Source organism: Protobothrops mucrosquamatus, unplaced genomic scaffold, assembly GCF_001527695.2.
Source record: "Protobothrops mucrosquamatus isolate PMUCROS unplaced genomic scaffold, P.Mucros_1.0 scaffold1428, whole genome shotgun sequence".
Taxonomy (NCBI): domain Eukaryota; kingdom Metazoa; phylum Chordata; class Lepidosauria; order Squamata; family Viperidae; genus Protobothrops; species Protobothrops mucrosquamatus.
Genome location: NW_015387613.1, coordinates 212,330 through 233,791, shown reverse-complemented (window position 1 = coordinate 233,791; position 21,462 = coordinate 212,330). Strand labels below are relative to the sequence as shown.

Below are 21,462 nucleotides of genomic sequence, written 5' to 3'. Positions count from 1 at the left end.
TGGAAGGGATCTTGGAGGTGATCTAGTCAAACCCCCTGCTCAGGCAGGAAACCCTATACCATTTCAGACAAATGGCTATCCAGTCTCTTCTTAAAAACTTCCAGGGTTGGAGCATTCACCACTTCTGGAGGCAGGTTGTTCCACTGGTTAATTGTTCTCACTGTCAGGAAGTTTCTCCTTAGTTCTATGTTGCTTCTCTCCTTGATTAGTTTCGATCCGTTGCTTCTTGTCCTGCCTTCAGGCGCCTTGGAAAAGAGCTTCACTCCCTCTTCTTTGTGGCAGCCCCTGAGTTATTGGAACACTGCTATCATGTTCCCCCTTGTCGTTCTCTTCATTAAACTAGACATACCCAATTCCAGCAGCTGATCCTTATATGCTTTAGCCTCCAGTCCCCTAATCATCTTTGTTGCTCTTCTCTGTACTCTTTCTAGAGTCTCAACATCTTTTTTACATTGTGGTGACCAAAACCGGATGCAGTATTCCAAGTGTGGCCTTACCAAGGCATTGTAAAGTGGTATTAATACTTCACATGATCTTGATTCTATCCCTCTGTTAATGCAGCCCAGCACTGTGATGGCCTTTTTCGCAGCTGCAGCACACTGCTGGCTCATATTTAAGTGATTGTCCACTAGGACTCCTAGGTCCCTCTCACAGTTACTACTATTGAGCAAGGTACCCCCTATACTATACCTGTACATTTGGTTTTTCTTGCCTAAATGTAGAACCTTTCTTTTGTCACCATTGAATTTCATTTTTTAGATAGCGCCCAGTGTTCAAGCCTTTCCAGATCCTCCTGTATCTTAAGCCTTTCTTTATAAACTAATCAGTGAGGGAAGGAATATTATGGAAAAATTCTTCCTTATCTGTTTCTACATTTGTAAGGCAGAATTTTACATATTATGTTTATTATTTTGTATGGGATGGTAATCCCACTCTTGCATATTAGGTGTCCTTATATTTTTGCTATATTAAAGTATTTATCCTTTTTATATGAATAAATTTGATTTGATTTTACATGACCCAAACAAAATGGGACCTCAAGAAGAGCATACTCTGAGAGATCCTGAGTTACAGATTTTCCCACATCAGCTTCAGGTATATTGCCCCAAAGGAAAGATCCATTGATTAATGTAATATGTATGAAATAAGAAGCAGTTGAAGATACAATGGGGAATTTACATCAGGAAGAAAACTGGAAAATGCAATCCCACTGTTTGGATTACATACAAAGAGTTAATGTATGTACAATTGATGAAGAGAATAATCCCTTCCAAAATAAATTCTATGTGTGAATTCTCATTTGATTTCTGAATAGACATTACCTCTTTCCATCTGTAACAAGGAGTGTCCTCTTGGCCATAGCAAGATAAAATTGGAAGGAAAATTATCCTGCTGCTATGACTGTAAACCTTGTCCAGAAGGGAAGATAGCTGACCAGATGGGTAAGCAAAGGAATATATTAAATGTATCAATGATATAATAAATATAAGCCAGGGCTAAATTTTTAATAAATATTATGGTGATTGAAAATTTTGAGCTTCACATCATATTGAAAGATTATTTCTCCCAGAAATCTTTGTTCTTAATTTTTGGAAGTCAGGGTGCTTTTGCATTGGTAACATTTTCCATGCTTTTCTCTTTTTTTACCTCCTTTTCTACCCAAATTATTGATTTTTTTATTTTTTTAATATTTATTTTGCTTTACAATGAAAAGTAAAATACAAAACAGAAAAACAAACAAAGTAGAACAAAACAAAAACAAACATCCAGTACTAACAACAATACAAAAATTGGTGTACCTAAAAAAGAGAAAAAGGAGTCCAAATACCAAATAAATTTAACATTTAACATATAGAATCCACTCTAGATTGGGCACTGAAAAAAAGAAAAAAAGTAAAGTGATTGAATGATTGATTGATTGATTGATTGAATGATTTGGATTTCATAAGGCTGTCTATCTCATATAATAAGACTAAGAGGCTTCCCACAATCTTTAAAAACAAAAATAACATTTCAAAAACTCACCCTTGCTACCAGCTGCCAGCAAATTACCATCCTGAGTCAACACCCAACCTACTCCAACAATTTTGGGGAACAACAAAATTTTCCAGCCTGCTACAAGAATACAAGTTTAGGGATGCCTCATAATTCAGGATGAAGAGTATTGGAAAAGGCTGGATGGTACAGACCAGATTCAATTCTGAACTTCCACATCACAGCATTAAACACAAAAGATCTGGAGCATGCCCACCTATTGGACTTATTGAGAAAGAAAGATACCATTTAAGAGAGGTGGTCACACCTATGCTGTAAAATCAGGACATACTGAAAATAAAATGAAGATGCTTCAAAACAATAATGTTTTCATGAATGGTCTCTTTTTCAGACTTAGAAGACTGTTTCCCATGTCCACAGGATCAATATCCAAAAAAGGATAAGGATGGTTGCCTTCCCAAAAATATAGTTTTTTTAACTTATCAAGAACCTTTGGGGATTTCTTTGGCAGTGATTGCAGTCTCCTTTTCTGTCATCTCAGCTGTGGTGCTGTGGATCTTCATTAAATATCAGGACACACCTATCGTTAAAGCCAATAACAGGAACTTCACCTATAGCCTTCTCATTTCTCTCCTTCTCTCTTTCCTTTGCACTTTGCTCTTCATTGGGCAACCTGACCAAGCCAAATGTCTCTTGCGACAAACTGCTTTTGGCATTATCTTCTCAGTAGCTCTTTCTTGCATATTGGGGAAAACAATTATAGTGGTCCTTGCTTTCATGGCCACCAAGCCCGGCTCCAAAATTAGAAAATGGGTTGGAAAAAAGATGGCCACTACTATTATCTTAACTTGCTTCCTGGCTCAATTCAACATTTGTATAGTGTGGCTGGCAATTTCTCCTCCTTTCCCAGATTCTGACATGCACTCCATGGCTGAAGAAATTGTTCTGCAATGTAATGAAGGTTCAACCACCATGTTTTATACAGTCCTTTCCTTTTTGGGGTTTTNTAGCTAGGAATCTACCTGACAGCTTTAATGAAGCAAAGTTTATCACTTTCAGCATGTTGGTCTTTTGCAGTGTTTGGGTGTCATTTGTTCCAACGTATCTGAGCACCAAGGGGAAATATATGGTGGCTGTAGAGATCTTCTCCATTTTGGCTTCAGCAGCTGGATTACTGGGTTGCATCTTTTCCCCAAAATGCTATATTATTATTCTGAGACCTGATCTGAACAAGAAGAAGCAGCTAATGAAAAAATGAAACTGATTTTAATCGCAAAATCCTTTGAATAAAGCCAAATTGGTTACTTTAAACCTACATATTTTCTTTCCCCCAGCTTGAGATTCTGCATTCTTCCCTCCATCATTACATCAATATGACATAAAAAGCAATTGCACTGAAAAGTTCATTTAACAAGCTATAGAACTGCTCTGCATCTTTTCTTTGAAATGTTATATAATTACTAATCAGAATAGTAAGTGATAGCTAATCAAGAAATATTAAAAATATTTTAGTGATATAATGTGCATTAATGTAAAAATGAATGGATTTAAATCCTGAAGCCCATGGCCTACACCATATTTCTTCCAAAAAGAAAGAAAATATCTACTTCATATGACTCATTACACTAAAATCATCCCTGGTAAATGTGAAACCAAATGCTTGTCAACTTTCTGTGTGTTTCAAGATAGTAATAATAAAAAGTGTCTTTTTTGCCACTTCAAGATCTCCCAATGTTCCCCTTAATCATTTCAAGGTATAGAAACATCCCTTTCCACATTTCTGAAAGTCTGAGAGCCACTTTGCTATAGCAGGGGAGGTGCTAGGCCAGAAACAAGAGGACTTGATGTTCTTGTTCTCCATTAGTCATAAAAGCCTAGGCCAGGGGTAGGCAACCTTGGCTCTTTTATGACTCGTGGACTTCAACAGCCAGAATTCTGGGAGTTGAAATCCATGAGTCATAAAAGAGCCAAGGTTGCCTACCTCTGGCCTAGGAGGGCTGTTTTTCTATAACCTGGGGAGAGGTATTTGAAGTTTATGATCTTGGAGATCTTCTTCTCAGCCTCCCTGAGAAAGTAGTCTTATTCATGAAGACTACTGTCCCACCATTGGTGACTTCTTTACTTTTGATGTCACTATTATTCCTGAGCCTTGGATGACATCTAATTCTCCCCTACGGAGATTAGTACATAAAGTGAGCATTGATAATGCTTGGTGGATGATAAGCTTTAGCTTGGTAGTTAAGGCAATAATTGTAGACATCCAATTCCTTGTTGCGTTCATCTGTATCTATGTTTATCCATACACTATCATTGTCATAGTCTGCCATTCAGTCATGTCTGACCCTCAGCCACTCTATGGATTAGCACTCCTCAATAAATAAAAGAACAAGAATATATTTTTTGACTTATTTGTTCAAAAATGCACAAGCAATAGAACACAGTCAAACTAGAGTCTTGGACTTCAAGAGAGCTAATATCAATAAACGTAGAGAGGGCTTGGGAAGGATTCCATTGATGAGAATCCTAAGGGGAAAACCACTCAAGAAACTTGGGAAATTTTGAAAAGTGAGATAATAAAAGCCAAGTCTTGCACAATACCAACAAAGAGGAAAAATAACAGCTCTCAAAAGAAACCAGCATGGCTGCATAAAGAACTCTCTGATAAATTGAAAGATAAAAGGACAAGTATAGAAAGTGGAAAGAGGGGCACATAACTAAGGCAGAATATCAACAAATAGCCCGAGTATGCAAAGATGAAGTGAGGAAAGCTAAGGCTCATAATGAACTAAGGCTTGCAACCAAAGTCAAAAATAACAAAAAAAAGCTTCTTTCAACATGTAAAAAAACAAAAAAAAGTGAAGGAAATGATTGGTCCATTAGTGGGTGAAAGTGGCAAGAAGGTGACAAGCAATAGGGAGAAAGCAGAACTATTTAACTCATTTTTTGCATCTGTCTTTACACAACGGGAAAAAACAGACCAACCTATCAAAAATAGTGCCATAAAAAACAGAATAGAAACAAAAGTTAAGATAGGCAAGAAAATAGTAAGTGAGCACCTGTCCAGCCTAGATAAGTTCAAATCACCAGGACCAGATGGATTACATGCCAAGGTTCTGAAGAAACTGGCAGATGTGATCTCAGAACCACTGAACTATATCTTTCAAAGATCCTGGAGCACTGGGGAATTACCAGAGGACTGGAAAAGAGCTGATGTAGTTCCCATCTTCAAAAAAGTAATAAAAAAAATGGATCCAGGAAATTACAGACCTATCAGCCTGACCTCAATAACTGGGAAGATTGTGGAAAAGATAATCATGGCTTTGTCAAAAACAGATCATGCCAGACAAATCTTATTGCATTCTTTGACCAAGTGATAAAATTAGTGGATCAGAGGAATGGTGTGGATATAATTTACTTGGACTTCAGTAAGGCATTTGATAAAGTAGATCACAACCTACTACTCAATAAGATAGAAAAATGTGGGTTAGACAGCATCACCACCAGATGGATTTGTAGCTGGCTGACCGACTGTACTTAGCATGTGGTCCTCAATGGAACCGCATCTACATGGAGGGAAGGGTGCCCCAGGGCTATGTTATGGGCCCAGTGATCTTCAACATCTTCATCAATGATTTTGATGAGGAGATAGATGGGGAACTCATAAAATTTGCAGACGACACCAAGCTGGCAGGAATAGCCAACACTCCAGAAGACAGGCTGAAGATACAGGAGTATCTGGAAAGACTTGAACACTGGGCGCTATATATCAAAATGAAATTTAATGGTGAAAAAAGTAAGGTTCTACATTTAGGCAAGAAAAGCCAAATGTACAGGTATAGTATAGGGGGTACCTTGCTCAATAGTAGTAACTGTGAGAGGGATCTCGGAGTCCTAGTGGACAATCACTTAAATATGAGCCAGCAGTGTGCTGCAGCCGCCAAAAAAGCCAACACAGTGCTGGGCTGCATTAACAGAGGGATAGAATCAAGATCACATGAAGTATTAATACCACTTTACAATGCCTTGGTAAGGCCACACTTGGAATACTGCATCCAGTTTTGGTCACCATGATGTAAAAAAGATGTTGAGACTCTAGAAAGAGTACAGAGAAGAGCAACAAAGATGATTAGGGGACTGCAGGCTAAAACATATGAAGAACGGTTGCTGGAATTGGGTATGTCTAGTTTAATGAAGAGCAGGACGAGGGGGGACATGATAGCCATGTTCCAATATCTCAGGGGCTGCCACAAAGAAGAGGGAGTGAAGCTATTTTCCAAAGCGTCTGAAGGCAGGACAAGAAGCAACAGATGGAAACTAATCAAAGAGAGAAGCAAAATAGAACTAAGGAGAAACTTCCAGACAATTAGAACAATTAACCAGTGGAACAACCTGCCTCCAGAAGCGTTTAAATGCTCCAACACTGGAAGTTTTTAAGAAGAGACTGGACAGCCCTTTGTCTGAAATGGTGTAGGGTTCCTGCCTGAGGAGGGAGTTGGACTAGATGACCTCCAAGGTATCTTCCAACTTTATTATTATTATTATTATTATTATTATTATTATTATTATTATTATTATTATTAGTAGTAGTAGTAGTAGTAGTAGTAGTAGTAGTAGTGGTAGTAGTAGACTCTAGAAAGAGTACAGAGAAGAGCAAGAAAGATGATTAGGGGACTGGAGGCTAAAACATATAAGGAACCACAAAGAAGAGGGAGTCAAGCTATTTTCCAAAGCGCCTGAAGGCAGGACAAGAAGCAACAGATGGAAACTAATCAAGGAGAGAAGCAACAGAGAACTAAGTAGTCATTGCTGGAATGCTTTGGTTAGTACCACAAATGTTCTCCTGACTGCTGCAGGATTTTGAGAAGCAAAGATAGCAGAAGAATCATTCAGAATATCTCCATCTGTAAGCTGAGGAAGGATAAGTCCACCAGAACTGATTCAGCACCCATTTCTATATGCTTCGATAAAGAAGTTCTTCTACAGAGTGAATAAATATTATTGCATTCAAGGTAGATTTTGCTATTGTTTGTTTATTTATTTATTTATTTATTTATTTGTTTGTTTGTTTATTTATTTATTTATTTGTATTTCACTCTTCTTTACTTCCCACCTTCCTCAGAGAGGTGCTCTGGGAACTATACAATTTAATCAATTAAATGAAGCATTAAAGGTAGAATAATTTAATATTTTATTTAAAAAAGCAAAGTATTACAAATTATTAAGTATTAAGGAAAATTAGTGAGCCAAATGACCTCAAAGGTGTATTTCTATTCTTTTTTCCTCTAGTGGTGTTTTATTTTCTTTTGTGCACATGAAGTCTTACTCCCCTATTTTCTACTTCATGTCTTATTTACAAAGTTACATCACAGTGCAGCAATGTCTATTGAGATATGATAAACATGTTTCGTTCTCATATTTTTCAAACTACTGCTGCAAAGAATGGTACTGATTACGATTTAAGGATAGTTATTGTCCCTTCTTCTACAAATCTTAAGGGAATTCCAGCAGACACTGTAAAAACTATGACCACGGATTAAAACATTGCATTCTATTAATATCTGGTTTGAAAAACAGAAGTGTATGTAGGGAGGAAAAGAAGGACTTGTATTTCATCTGTGACTCTTAATTTTCTTAACTTTAGATAAAATTCATTATTGTAACCTTAGATAATATTAAGGAATGGTCAGTTTTTCAGTTGACTGGTAACATAGGAGCTACTGTTTGATGTCAACAATGATTATATATTATAGTGAATTGGTTATATTCAGAACATTGGTTTTACTTTTTTCCCCAAGTGTGATGTGCATTTCTCCACCCTGCACCTGCAAACTTAGTAGTCCTCTCCCAATTGTCCACAAATATTATCAGTCTGGAGATTTAATCATCGCTGCTATTATTTATCAGGTTCTCTTTCTTACAAATGAGATCACTTTTCAAAGCCTTCCTTCTTTTGATGTCCTTGATCAATACCTGTAAGTATCCTTCTACTTCTCCTCATCTTCACACCACACCTCCTCTTCCCCCTCATTGCCACTAAAAAGCTGTATTTCCTTTCACTTTTATGCTTAAATATATTGTTTGCTCTTCAATTGGTTTGACCAGTTCCAGTGACCATATTTGGTCATTTTTAATTCTAGACTGCACAAACACTTAATCTTTTCTAATACTGATCTTGACATTCAGATGAGGAGTCCTTGGTGCTCTCTGAGCTTGCTTGCAGACCATTCATTACCCTAACTAGGTAACATCATCAGTGCTGATAATGTTACCTAGTTAGGATAATGAAATGTCTGAAGAAAACTAGCAAGCTCAGAGAGCACCAAGGATCCCTTATTTCAACCCAGAGTTACAAATATTATCCTTCTTTGGACTAATCTAAATATTGCAGAAGCTCCCTGGTTAATCTCGAGGAGGTTTTTTTAATTATTATTTCATCCATATATCAAACAGGAAATGCTTAGCACATAATTTAGGTTATTACAGGTCTAGAATGAAAAAAGAAGCTGGCTTCCTTCCCTTAGAAAATACAGATAAAATATAGATAATACTGAATTCAGATAGAAACATTGAAAACTAATAGCAGATTTCTTTTCTAATGATGAACATCTGTTTATCCCCACCGTGATTAAACTGAGTTACTGGTGATTAATTCACAGCCACCTCCGGAAGTGGGTTCTGAGGTACTGCTACTCTTTCTGTAAAGTTAATACTTTCTAACAATAGTTTTAAACTTCTCTTCTGTCAGTATGATATTAGGCCCTCATCCTTTTATATTTTAATTCATATTGAGAATACTGCCTTCTAGAACCTTATTCACACTTGGAATATAGTTAAAGATTTCAGTCATTTCCTTCTGTCCTCTAGGCTGAATATATTCAATTCCTCTAATATTTCCTGATATATTTTGTCCCTCAAAAATTGCACCATTTTTGTTGCCCTTTTCTGGACTTGCTGAATCTTATCAATATTTTTTTGATATTGGTCAAAATATCAAATACCAAAACTGTACACAGTATTTCAAATGGGGTCTGACTAACTGCTCAATGTTAAGTGGCCACAACTAGGTAGTGTTTCCTGATTGATACAATCTAGGGCTATTATTTGATAGTGACCAAATTCCAGGTGTCCAGAACAAACAATCAGCACTAATTTATATCTTTTTGAATACATATGTATAAATTAAAATAGCTGTCCAATTCAGAAACAGAAATTTATTGACACGGCTTATAACTTTCCCTGAAGGTTCATCACTCATAATTACCAGCACACTTTGGCTCTGGCATTTGCTGTAAAGGAGATTAATGAAATTGGACTTTTACCTAATGTTAGCCTTGGTTTTCATATTGCTACTGACAATCATGAGGAAATTACAACTTATCATTTGGCTATGGAATTTTTATCTACAAAAGGTAAATTTATACCCAACTACAATTGCAATGACCTGACCAACACAGTAGCAGTCATTGGAGGAGCCCGTATTAACACCTGTGTCAACATGGCAATCATTCTGTGCAACTACAAATTTCCCCAGGTGAGATACAAAATTGGGTCAATATGAGATGTTCACCAGCTATTTATTCTATTCAAAAATTCAGTCATTGAAAAGAAATATTTGAGCAAAACTATGAGTAAGTCATAAGGCTGTCCCTTTTTACCTGATGAGCAAAACTGCAGATGTCACGTAAAACTAATTTTAAGCATCCTCCTTTTGTATCCCACTCAAACCCAGAGATTGGATTAAACCAACATATATGATTTGCTTTTTATTTTTATTTTCTTTATTTTGGAAGATACCCTTTATTCTTTTGTTCTTCTGATTTTCTCCCTTTAGATCACATATGGATCAGCTCCACTGATGAATACTGAAACAGCAATATTTGTCAAATCGATGTTCCCAGATGAGTATCACCAATTTAAAGGAATACTGCACTTATTGTTGAATTTTGGATGGACCTGGGTTGGGTTCGTTTCTCTGTATGATGAAGATAGAGACAGGTTCATTCAAAAGAGATTTTCCATATTTTCAGAGAGAGGAATCTGCTTTGACTTTATAGAATGTCTTCCCCAAATGATGTATGGTAATGAAGCTGCTGAATTGATAGAAAATACAGATAAAATATTCAAAGTGATCATGAAGAGTACAGTCATTGCAGTCATCTTAAGTGCTGAAATTACAGGCATAGTGCCTTTGAGACTAATGATCTGTCTTTTCAATTATGATGATATTCCAAATGACAGAAAGGCCAAAGTTTGGATCATGACAGCCCAGATGGAATTCACCTCCATTCGGATGCAAAGACAGTTGCCCATTGATTTTCTCCATGGTGCCCTTTCATTTGCAATTCACTCAAAGGAGCTGACTGGATTCCAACAATTTATGCAGAAGAGAAACCCAAACCTAGAAAAAGATGATGGTTTTATTAGGGATTTCTTTAAAGATGCATTTGAATGCTCATTCTCCAGTGATATTACAGATGGGAATGGTGAAAGGATCTGCACTGGAGAAGAGAAGCTGGAGACTCTTCCAAATTCTGTATTTGAGACCACCATAGGTGGACATAGTTATAGCATCTACAATGCAGTCTATGCTGTGGCACATGCTCTGAAGGCCTTGCGCTCTGCCAAACATAAAGGGGGTCGAAAAATGGATGAGAGGAGATGGAGGCTATTCCTCCAATCACCCTGGCAGGTAATGTTGGCTAATACAAAATTTGGGGAAATCATCAGGTACCAGCATAGGAGTCCAGTTTTGTGTTGTGCTTTGTTGTGTTGTTTTAACTGTTTTAATGCTTTAAAGATGGATTTGAAAGTTATATGGAAATACTTGATATTTTTATATGAAAGAAAAAAAATAATATATGAAAATATAAGGCTTAGGTCTAGACACAGTTATGTGACATAAAAACTTTATTTTATGTCTAAAATGGTATGTACGGGATCTTATTCAATCCATTATATTTGACAATTTTAAATGTAAAAACTCAAAAGCTTCCTTGAATAGCATTATTATTCCTAATCAGATGGGTTTTGGATTCACTAAGATTCAAAGATTCCCCAAAGTGCTTTTTCAAAAGGCAACTGGACTTCCTTTGTTTTTCCTTGAAGGTGTGTTGCTTCAGTTCAAAACTGAGAAATCTTCTTTTCAGAGAAGCTGAGTGAAACATCTTCAAAGAAAAGCAAAGAAAATCCAGTTGTCTTTTGAAAAACCATTTTTGGGACAACCACAACTTGGATGAATGATAATCTCCGTAGACATTAAAATTCAAAGGGAATAATAATAATTATAAAAATGACAAAAAATATATGAAAATAGGAATAGTATTATTTCAGTTGATCAGCAAAGTTGTCAATGAATTCAAGTTTATTCAACTGAATGGAGCTGAATGTTTACTGGGCATGATGCCTTTCCTGACACTGCACAATGTTTGCAACAGATATTTTCTCTTTGCACCCTGATTGAGAAACATCTGTGGCTTCCTAGGATTGAACTCTTAACCTTCCAAATGGGAGGCAAAGGTTTTTACCACTAGACCACCAGGCTGTTCTCTATCTTGCCTACACTATATGGCAGAACACTGAATTCACAATTTCTGAAATGGTTAATCAAAGCAAAGTGATCCCTCAGATCTCTCCCTTTGTTGATTTTGTGTTGGAATTTTCATCTGACAGTTTTCACCAGAGAATAGAAAATGCATTTGATAAAAATATGTTTCTTTACCAGATTGAAATTGGTGTAGACCGAAGCAGACCTGAACAGCTTACTTTTCATTAATCCTAGACCAAATTGAAAGAAACAAATAGAGATTTTCCCATCTCCTTCAAAGATTCAAAATAATTTTCTGTGTCTTTTTTTCTTCTTCTTCTTCATTTAGCTGCACCATTTTTTGCAACAAGTCTCCTTTAACAACAGTGCTGGAGAACAGGTTTCTTTTGGCCCCAATGGGGAACTAGAAACTGGATTTGATATTTTCAATTGGGTCACATTTCCAAACACGTCCTTTCTGAAAGTCAAAATTGGAAAGATCGACCCCACAGCTCCTACGGACAAGCTCCTCACCATATCTGAAAAAGATGCCAAATGGCCTCTCATATTTAACAAAGTGAGTGTCTTTTTTCCCTGTTCCTGAAATTATTAGCCACTGATCCATCAAAGTAAATGATTAAATAACCACAACTACAGCAACACTAAGAGTAAGCAAATATTTAGCAATTCATATGCTATTGATCACAGATAGTCCTTGACTTACAACAGTTCATTTAATGACAGTTCGTAATTTCAGTGACTCTGAAAAAAAGTGGTTTGTGACTATTTTTCACACCATCAACCATTGCAGCATCTCCATGGTCATGTGATCAAAATTCAGATGTTTGGCAACTTGTCAAGGAATTGCATAGCAACTGTCCAGATGAAGTTCTAGAAATTAACACAAGCATGTGTGTGTGTGTGTGTGTATATATACATACATACATACATACATTCATACACATATGTATGTGTTTCTCTCTCTCTCTCTCTCTCTCTCTCTCTCTCTCTCTCTCTCTCTCTCTCTCTCTTTCTGTGTGTGTGTGTGTGTGTGAACCAATCATAGTGTATTCATTTTTCCCTTGTTCTTTTTATTCTTTATTACTTTGTTAGTTTCTATTTTCCATTTAAAATGTTTAATAAAATGTTTACAAAAAAACCCTAAAAGAAATACAGAATTTTTGATGGAATCTTTATCTGCCTATCTAGCTACCTAACTAATTATGAGATTCCAAGTCCAGTAATATCACTGCATACAATCAAGAATTTAAATGGCTTTCTTTAAATCATTGAAACAGCCTGCAGAAATTTTGTTTTTGAAATATATTTCAAATATTTATTTATTTTTAATATTAAAATAAAACCATAAATATATGTACAGATATATAAAATCAAATTCAATATATTGAATGTAGGTATCAAAATGTATTCTAGTATATCATTCAAAAACAAAGAATTTCTGCTGAGGTTTCTGTCTCTCATAATACTACTATTACTACTACTACTACTACTACTACTACTACTACTACTACTACTACTAATAATAATAATAATAATAATAATAATAATAATAATAATAATAATAATAATAATAATAATAATAATAATAATAATAAAGTTGGAAGGGACCTTGGAGGCCTTCTAGTCCAACCCCCTGCTCATGGAGGAAACCCTATGCCATTTCAAACTACATCCAATCTAATTTAATCTAATCTAGTCTAATCTAATCTGATCTAATCTATTATTTAATTATCTAATCATAATGCAGCAGCATTCCAAATAAGATTGCACGCTACCTATAAAATTCATTAAAGAAGAGGAGGATGCATGTATTTCTTTTCCCTAAAAATAAATCAGTGAGGAAAGGAATATGATGAAAAACATTATTTCTTATCTGTTTCTACATTTGTAAGGCCAAATTTTACATAGATGAATTTTATTTATGTTTATTGCTTTTTGTGGGATGGTAACTCCACACTCACATGTTAGGTGGCCAAATATTTTTGCTCTATTAAAGTATTTACCCTTTTCACAGTATTCTTTTTATTGTAAAGCCAGGTCAAAGACTGTAATAAAGATATTTGATTTGATTTGACATGCACCAAAAAAACGGGACCTCGAGGAGGGAATACTCCAAGGGATCCAGATTTAAAGATTTTTCCACATCAGCTTCTGTGTATATTGCCCCAAACTGATCTTTAGAATACAATTATTGGGAATGATCAATGGATTAATGTAATAGGTATGAAATAAGAAGCAGTTGAAGATTCAGTAGTGAATTTACACCAGGAAGAAAACTGGAAAATGCAACACCAATGTTTGGATCAAATGTGAAGAGTTTGTGTGTGTACAATTGATGACAAGAACAATCCCCCCAAAATAAATTATCTGTGTGGATTCTCATTTTATTTCTGAATAGACATTACCTCTTTCCATCTGTAACAAGGAGTGTCCTCTTGGCCATAGCAAGATAAAAGTGGAAGGAAAATTATCCTGCTGCTATGACTGTAAACCGTGTCCAGAAGGGAAGATAGCTGACCAATTAGGTAAGCAAAGGAATATATTAAATGAATCAATGATATAATAAATATAAACAGGGATTGAATTTTTGATAAATATTATGGTGATTGAAAATCCTGAGTTTTGCGTCATATTGACGTGAAGCAATGAAACATTTGTATTGGGTTTTTTTCATAGTTCAGTGAGCTACTTGGTGATAAAACCAATTAGTTCATTCTAATTTGGAGTATCAGTAGAATCCTCAGATTTGAATTATCCCTTCTTATCTTTCCTTGAAAAATTACAAACATCTTTTTCCAGAAACCTTTGTCCTTACTGTTTGGAAATAAAGGTAATTTTCCATTGGAATTTTTTCCCCATGGTTTTTAGTTTTTTTTACTTCCTATTCTACTCAAATGATTGATTGATTGATTGATTCTGGAATTTATAAGTTTGCTTATCTGATATAATAAATCTAGTTGCTTACCACAATAATTAAAAACACAAATAATAACTTTTAAAAAATCAAACAAATCAGCTTCCTGAGTCAATCCCCATCGTACCCTAACACTTTAGGGGAACAGCAAGATCTTCCCAACCTGCTAGAGGATAAAAGGATATAGAAGTCTCATAATTCAGATGGGAGAATATTGGAAAGGTCTGGACACCACAGACCAGATACAACTCCAAATTCCCAGTTGACAACATTTAACACAAAAGATCTAGAGCATAACCACCTATAGGACTTATTGAGAAAGACAGATATCAATGAAGAGAGGTAATCCCGCTTACAACTTAGCCCAGTGACATCCAGGGATTTAATGGTGATGATCAAGAACTTGAATTGGGTATGGTAAGCCACTAGGAGCAAGTATACCTCATGCAGGAGTAGTGGATCTAAGTGAGTTAACTGCATGGGCCACTGCATTGCAGACCAGTTATAGATTTGAAATGGTCTTCAAGGGCAGCACCATATAAAGGGATTTGATATTCAATAATCAAATTAAGAGCTCAGTAAGTCTACAGAATACTGTAAAATCAGGTCATATTGAAAATGAAATTAAGGCGCTTCAAAACAATAATGTTTCTATGAATGGTCTCTTTTTTAGACTCAGATGGCTGTTTTCCATGTACAGAGGATCAATATCCAAACAAGAATAAGAATAAATGCCTTCAAAAAAGTATAACTTATTTAACATATCAAGAACCTTTGGGGATTTCTTTGGCAGTGATTGCAGTCTCCTTTTCTGCCATCTCAGCTGTGGTGCTTGGGATATTCATTAAACATCAGGACACACCTATTGTTAGAGCCAATAACAGGAATCTCACTTATAGCCTTCTCATTGCTCTCCTCCTCTCTTTCTTTTGCAGTTTGCTCTTTATTGGGCAACCTGATCAAATCAAATGTCTCTTGCGACAAACTGTTTTTGGCATCAACTTCTCTGTAGCTGTTTCTTGTATATTGGGGAAAACAATCATAGTAGTGCTTGCTTTCATGGCCACCAAGCCTGGCTCCAAAATGAGGAAATGGGTGGGGAAAGGGCTGGCTATCTCTATTGTCCTGTCTTGCTCCCTGACACAATTCTGCATTTGTGTGGTATGGCTCACAATTTATCCTCCCTTCCCAGATTCTGACATGCACTCCATGGCTGAAGAAATTGTTCTGCAATGTAATGAAGGTTCAACCACAATGTTTTATACTGTGCTTGGCTTTTTGGGATTCTTGACTGCTGTCAGTTTCACTGTGGCCTTCCTAGCTAGGAATTTGCCTGATAGCTTTAATGAAGCCAAATTTATCACCTTCAGCATGTTGGTCTTTTGCAGTGTTTGGGTGTCATTTGTTCCCACCTATTTGAGTACCAAGGGAAAATACATGGTGGCAGTGGAGATCTTCTCCATTTTGTCTTCAGCAGGTGGATTACTGCTCTGCATATTTTCCCCCAAATGCTATATCATTATTTTGAGACCTAATCTGAATAAGAAGGACCAATTAATGAAAAAATGAATCTGATTTTAACAATATCCCTTGAATGAAGATTTGTGTCCTAAACAGTATAGTAGGCAATAACTAATCAAGAAGAAGGTATGGTTTTGGTTGCAATAATAAAAAAAGATGTTCAGATTCCAGAAAAAAATACAGAGAAGAGCAACAAAGATGATTAGGGGACTGGAGGCTAAAACATATTAAGAACAGTTGCAGGAATTGAGTATATCTAGTTTAATGAAAATAAGATTAGGGGTGACTACCAATATCTTAGGGACTGCCACAAATAAGAGTTAGTCAACTTATTTTCCAAAGTACTAGAAGGCAGGACAAGAAACAATGGATAGAAACTAATCAAGGACAAAAGCAACCTAGAACTAAGGATAAATTTCCTGACAGTTAGAACAATTAATCAATGGAATGACTTGCCTTCAGAAATTGTGAGTGCTGCAACACTGGTGATTTTAAGAAGAGATTGGGCAACCATTCATCTAAAATGGTATAGATATGAGCAGGTGATTGGATTAAAGATTTCCAAAGTCCCTTCCTACTCTGTTATTCTTTTATTCTGTTGTATTAAAAATATTTTACTGATATAATGCGCATTAATGTAAAAATGAATGGGTTTAAATCCTGCATCCCATGAACTTCACAACATCCCTGCTAAAAAGAAAGAAAATGCTTATTTTACATCACTTTTGGAATTAAAGCATGTCTGGTACAGGTGAAGCCAAAGATCTGTCAACATTTTGTGTGTTTTGAGATGCTGCTTAAAAAAAAGCTAAGGGATAACATGAGTGCCTTATTTTCCCCTTAAAGATCTCCCATTATCCCTTTTCACAATTCTGAAAGTTTGAGTGCACCTTGGTTTACCAGGAAAGGTGGTAGGCCAGAAACAAGGGACTATGTGTTCTTGTCCTCCTTTACTAATGAAAGCCTAAGAGGTATGTTGTTCTGGGAATCTTGGAGAGGTGTTTGAAGAAGATTGTGTTGGAGAACTGCTTCTCAGCTTCCTTGGCAAAGTATTCTTATTTATGATGACTACTGTCCCAACACTGGTGGCTTGTTTAATTACGATGTCACTATTAGCCAGCCTTGGATGACATCTAATTCTGCTCTACTGAGATTAAATCTGGAGCATGCCCACCAATCTAACTATAACCAGGAAAGGATTACAAAATTCTATGAAGTAACAGTAATTCTGATTTTCTTGAGAACAATTGATACTAAAAGGAACAAATACTGAGGTATAAGCATCTCAGATTTTGGAATTATAAGAAGTTTCACTGAAGTTACAGAAATTAGGGGACATGGCTTTGGAAATAAAATTTGACAACTTTTCATTATTCCTCTACTGGGTGAGTTGGAGAAAACTTCTGATTGGTGAACTATGTATCATGCTTAAATGTAATGCAAGTAAATCCATTGCAATTCCCAAAGATCTCAGTAGTTTATAGAGGTTGACCAATTAAGCTTTGCTTCAACAGAAGAGTATTTGCTAGGCTGCTAAAAGGAGACTGGTAATTATTATTGGAAAATATCTAGGAACCAAGGACACAGGAAAAACTCATGAATGGATGAATGAATGAATGAATGAGTGAGTGAGTGAGTGAGTGAGTGAGTGAGTGAATGAATGAATGAATGAATGAATGAATATCCCTAAAGATTAAGATAGGACTGAATGCTATGATACAAACAAGGATATAATAGCTTATGTTTAACTGGGTTCAAATATTTCATCAATATATAGTATGCCAATCTGAATCACAACTTTGAGTTGGTTGTCAAAAAAATATACTTTCTTACTTTGCACTTGACACATATCTTCTTGTGTATAGAGATTAAAATGGTAATGAGCAATCACATAATCCTTGACGTGGCATTCTAAAATATCAATAGCAAACATAGTGATTGGTAAATTGGCAGTTTGTGCTGGTTACCAAGTTGTTAAAAATGTATAGTTTAATTATTCAACTATCAGGAGTTAGAATAATTGTTCGGGATAACTAAAAAGAGTAGACATTGTACTTTGAAATAAAAAATTGTTGAAGAATACAACTCTGACTGATCTCCATTTGACTCTCTTTATATATATATAGCCCAATTATGAACTTGTCTCACAGTAAAAATAAGGCAAATAGCATAATATAGCTACATTAGAAATGCAATCAACCTGGTGCTCAAAGATGACCTCAACTATAAATAAAGAGGAATGGGAACTTATAACATAAGGTGTCAACTCTACAATGAGCCTAGCTGCAGCCATCTTTCTCTGTCTCGTTCTAGGTTGCCACATAGAAAGGAGGGAGGGGGGATTCACAGTTCTTCACCAGTCTAAACAATATTCTGTCCTATGGGAACCAAGGTCATCTCTTACTCCCAGGGCTAGAGACAGGGCATTGCGTTAGAAAGCCCACCAAACATTTCTATTGGAAAATGTAGTAAATTGCATATTTTGAGGGTGGGACATTATACTTTGTAACTAGGTAATTTTTAATGGGAAATTCAGACTTGTTTTCACTTTTACCATGCCAATACTTTGTAACCGATAAACATGTTCTTTGAGGAAGTTACAAGCCTCGGAGTTCTGCTTTATTCGTCTCTGTCTATCTGAACCATGACACAAGGGGTCTTCTTCTCTTAGCCATTTCACTTCAACATTCCTCAGGAGAAGCCATGATTTAATGGCCTTCTTAAAAACCAGCAAAATGTAGACAGTTCAATCTTGACAGCTATTATATTAGAAAATTAAATTTTTGTAGGTTCAGAGCTGATAAAATAATTCTTCTTCTCTATTTGTCCTTTTGAATGTTCTTGTTTTCTCTCCAAGTCTTAGTTATAAGCCTATACTTTTTTCTTATTCCACAGATATGATCCATTTGTTTTAGTCAAAGTCTGAAGCATTTATCTAAGGATTAGTTTATTTCCCTTATAATTACCCACAGGTTTCTTAATAATATAACTACTTTCCAATTCCTGAAAATTTCCAAAGAACAGAAAATAACAAAGATTTAAGAAATGTTAATAGTATCTTTTAATCTTATTAATTCTTCTGCTGGAACCAATGATCTGGCTATAATTACCTCATTCTTTAAAAAGGGATATGTATACTCTATAGGCTATTTTAAAGAGAGATATTCCAATAAGATTACTAATATTATTATTGTATAGAACTAATTGGTGCCTATATGGAAACATATATTTTCTTGAACAGGATCTCATTGTTCAAGGCATTGGTAATAATGTTACTGTCGTATATTATACAGGTAGTTCTCAATTTATGACCAAAATTGGGCCCAAAATTTCTGTTGCTAAACAAGACAGTTGTTAGGTGACTTACACTCAATTTCACGACCATTTTGACATGGTTATTAAGTGAAACACTTCAGTTGTTGAATGAATCACATGGTTGTTGAGAAAATCCTCCATTGACCTGGTTGTTTTTTATTTTTTTATTTTTTATTTACATAATTTTATTAGTTTATAATATAGGATACAATCGAAATACAAAGTAAGTAGCAGGAAAGATAGGGAAGGGAAAAGGGAGTAGAGAAGTGAGGTAAGGGAGAAAAAAAGAAGAAAAAGACACTGACTTCCGACTTCCTTTGGTGCAATAGAGTATCAACTTCAAACCTCAACTTTTTACTTTTACAAAATAATATAAACTAGCCATTTCAATAACACCAAATCTATCTAATTGGTAAAACCCATAATCAAAATTTCATTTTTTTTCCACCTCAAGCACAAAATCTAGAAGCAGTTTTCACATGGCAATAAAATTATCCGTATTTTTTTTTTCTTTAATCAGTACAGTCAGTTTAGCCATCTCTGCTAGCTCCATCAGTTTTTCTAACCATTCCTCCGTTTGGGAATTGATGTAGTCTTCTATTTCTGAGCGTAAAGTAATCTTGCTGCTGTCCACATATATAACATCAAAGTTCCATATTTTTTTCCCAGATCTGTGTCCATTAGCCCCAAGAGAAAAGTCTCTGGTTTTCTTTCTATATTTAGTTTAAGAATTTTCTGTATTAACATATGAATCCTACTCCAATATTTTCTTGCTTTATCACACATCCACCATAAATAGTAAACTGCCCCCTCTTTGCTTTTACATTTCCAACATTCATCTGAAATACCTTTATACATTTTTGATAACTTGAGTACCAATGGTACATCATCTTGTACAAGTTTTCTTTTAGATTATAATTTAATGTAAATTTTAATCCTTTATTCCACATATTTTCCCATTGTTCAAGTGTTATATTATACTCAAAATTCCTTGCCCACTGAGTCACACGTTTTACTTGTTCATTTTCCAGATTTAAATTCAATAATATTTTGTAAACTTTAGCAATAATATGTTCATCACTACCACACAGTAGGCTTTCTAATTCATTTTACATTCCAAAAAACAAGGGAGAGTCAATTCTGAGTTGCTTTCTCAAATTTCTTTTCTGGTTAGGGCTCAGTTGCTTTTTATCAGATCATCATATAGACCAGGGGTAGTCAACCTTGGCTCTTTTATGACTCTGCTTCTGTTTAGCTCCATCACTATTTGAAAACTATCTCATTTAATAACACAGCAGGAGAGAAAATTTAGTTTAATGAAAATGGGGATTTGGAGATTGGATTTGACATTATCAACTGGGTCACATTCCCAAATGGGACCTTTATTAAAGTCAAAGTTGGAAAAATCAACCCAACAGCTTCACCAGATAAGCTATTCACCATTTCTGCACAAGACATCATCTGGCCTACCATGTTCAACCAGGTATTTCTGCTCAGATTTCAAACTATGTGTTCTTTCCCTCCCCTTCTTGCTGTCAGAATTATTGATTTGAATGAATCTAATTCTTCAAATTGTCAGGCTGAAAACAGCAAAGGTGAAGAAATAAAGGTATTCCTCAAATTATGACCATAACTGAGCCCAAAATTTCTGTTCCTAAGCGAGACAGTTATTAAATGAGTTTTTCCCAATTTTACGACTTTTGTTGCTACAGTTGTTTAGTGAATCACTGCAATTATTAAGTTAGTAACACAGTTGTTAAATGACTTGGCCTTGCTTTCACTTTGCTTGTTAGAAGGTAGCAAAAGATGATCGTATGATCCCGGGAAACTTACAATCATCATAAAGGTGAGTCAGTTGCCAAGCATCTGAATTTTGATCACCTGAGTATGCGGATACTTTAATGGACATAAATGTGAAAAACGGTCACAAGTCACTTTTTTCAGTGCTTTTCTAACTTTGAATTGTCACTAAGCAAACTGCTGTAACTTGAGGACTACCTGAAATTACCAGAAAACTTGAAATACAAAGACTGAAATCATTGTATAGTACAGCTTAAAATAATTTCCTGATATCTCCTTGTTAAATCTTTACAGTTTTAGCAGAAGTTAATCCAATACCTACGGTCTTTCCTTTTTGGCATTTCAAAGTTAGAATAGAATAGAATAGAATAGA

At 35.4% G+C, this 21,462-nt stretch overlaps 1 protein-coding gene and 1 pseudogene across 1 annotated transcript; both read left to right on the top strand.

Moving 5' to 3' along the window:
• LOC114922957 overlaps nucleotides 1–3,253 on the top strand; it is a 10,486-nt pseudogene extending 7,233 nt beyond the window's left edge.
• A 4,541-nt stretch (nucleotides 3,254–7,794) lies between these two features.
• Nucleotides 7,795–16,022, top strand: LOC114922961 (vomeronasal type-2 receptor 26-like). The gene is made up of 6 exons (XM_029285227.1): nucleotides 7,795–7,967; nucleotides 9,238–9,526; nucleotides 9,827–10,684; nucleotides 11,868–12,095; nucleotides 13,938–14,064; nucleotides 15,127–16,022. The coding sequence occupies exons 1-6, from the start codon at nucleotides 7,795–7,797 to the stop codon at nucleotides 16,020–16,022; spliced, it is 2,571 nt and encodes an 856-aa protein (XP_029141060.1).
• Nucleotides 16,023–21,462: the final 5,440 nt, after the last annotated feature.

Bases quoted from the DNA above. Each gene is read 5' to 3' on its own strand.
- LOC114922961 (XM_029285227.1), top strand. From the start codon at position 7,795: ATGTGCATTTCTCCACCCTGCACCTGCAAACTTAGTAGTCCTCTCCCA. The intron at 7,968-9,237 runs GTAAGTATCCTT...CTTTCCCTGAAG, and splicing joins GATGTCCTTGATCAATACCT to GTTCATCACTCATAATTACC. The intron at 14,065-15,126 runs GTAAGCAAAGGA...TCTCTTTTTTAG, and splicing joins GAAGATAGCTGACCAATTAG to ACTCAGATGGCTGTTTTCCA.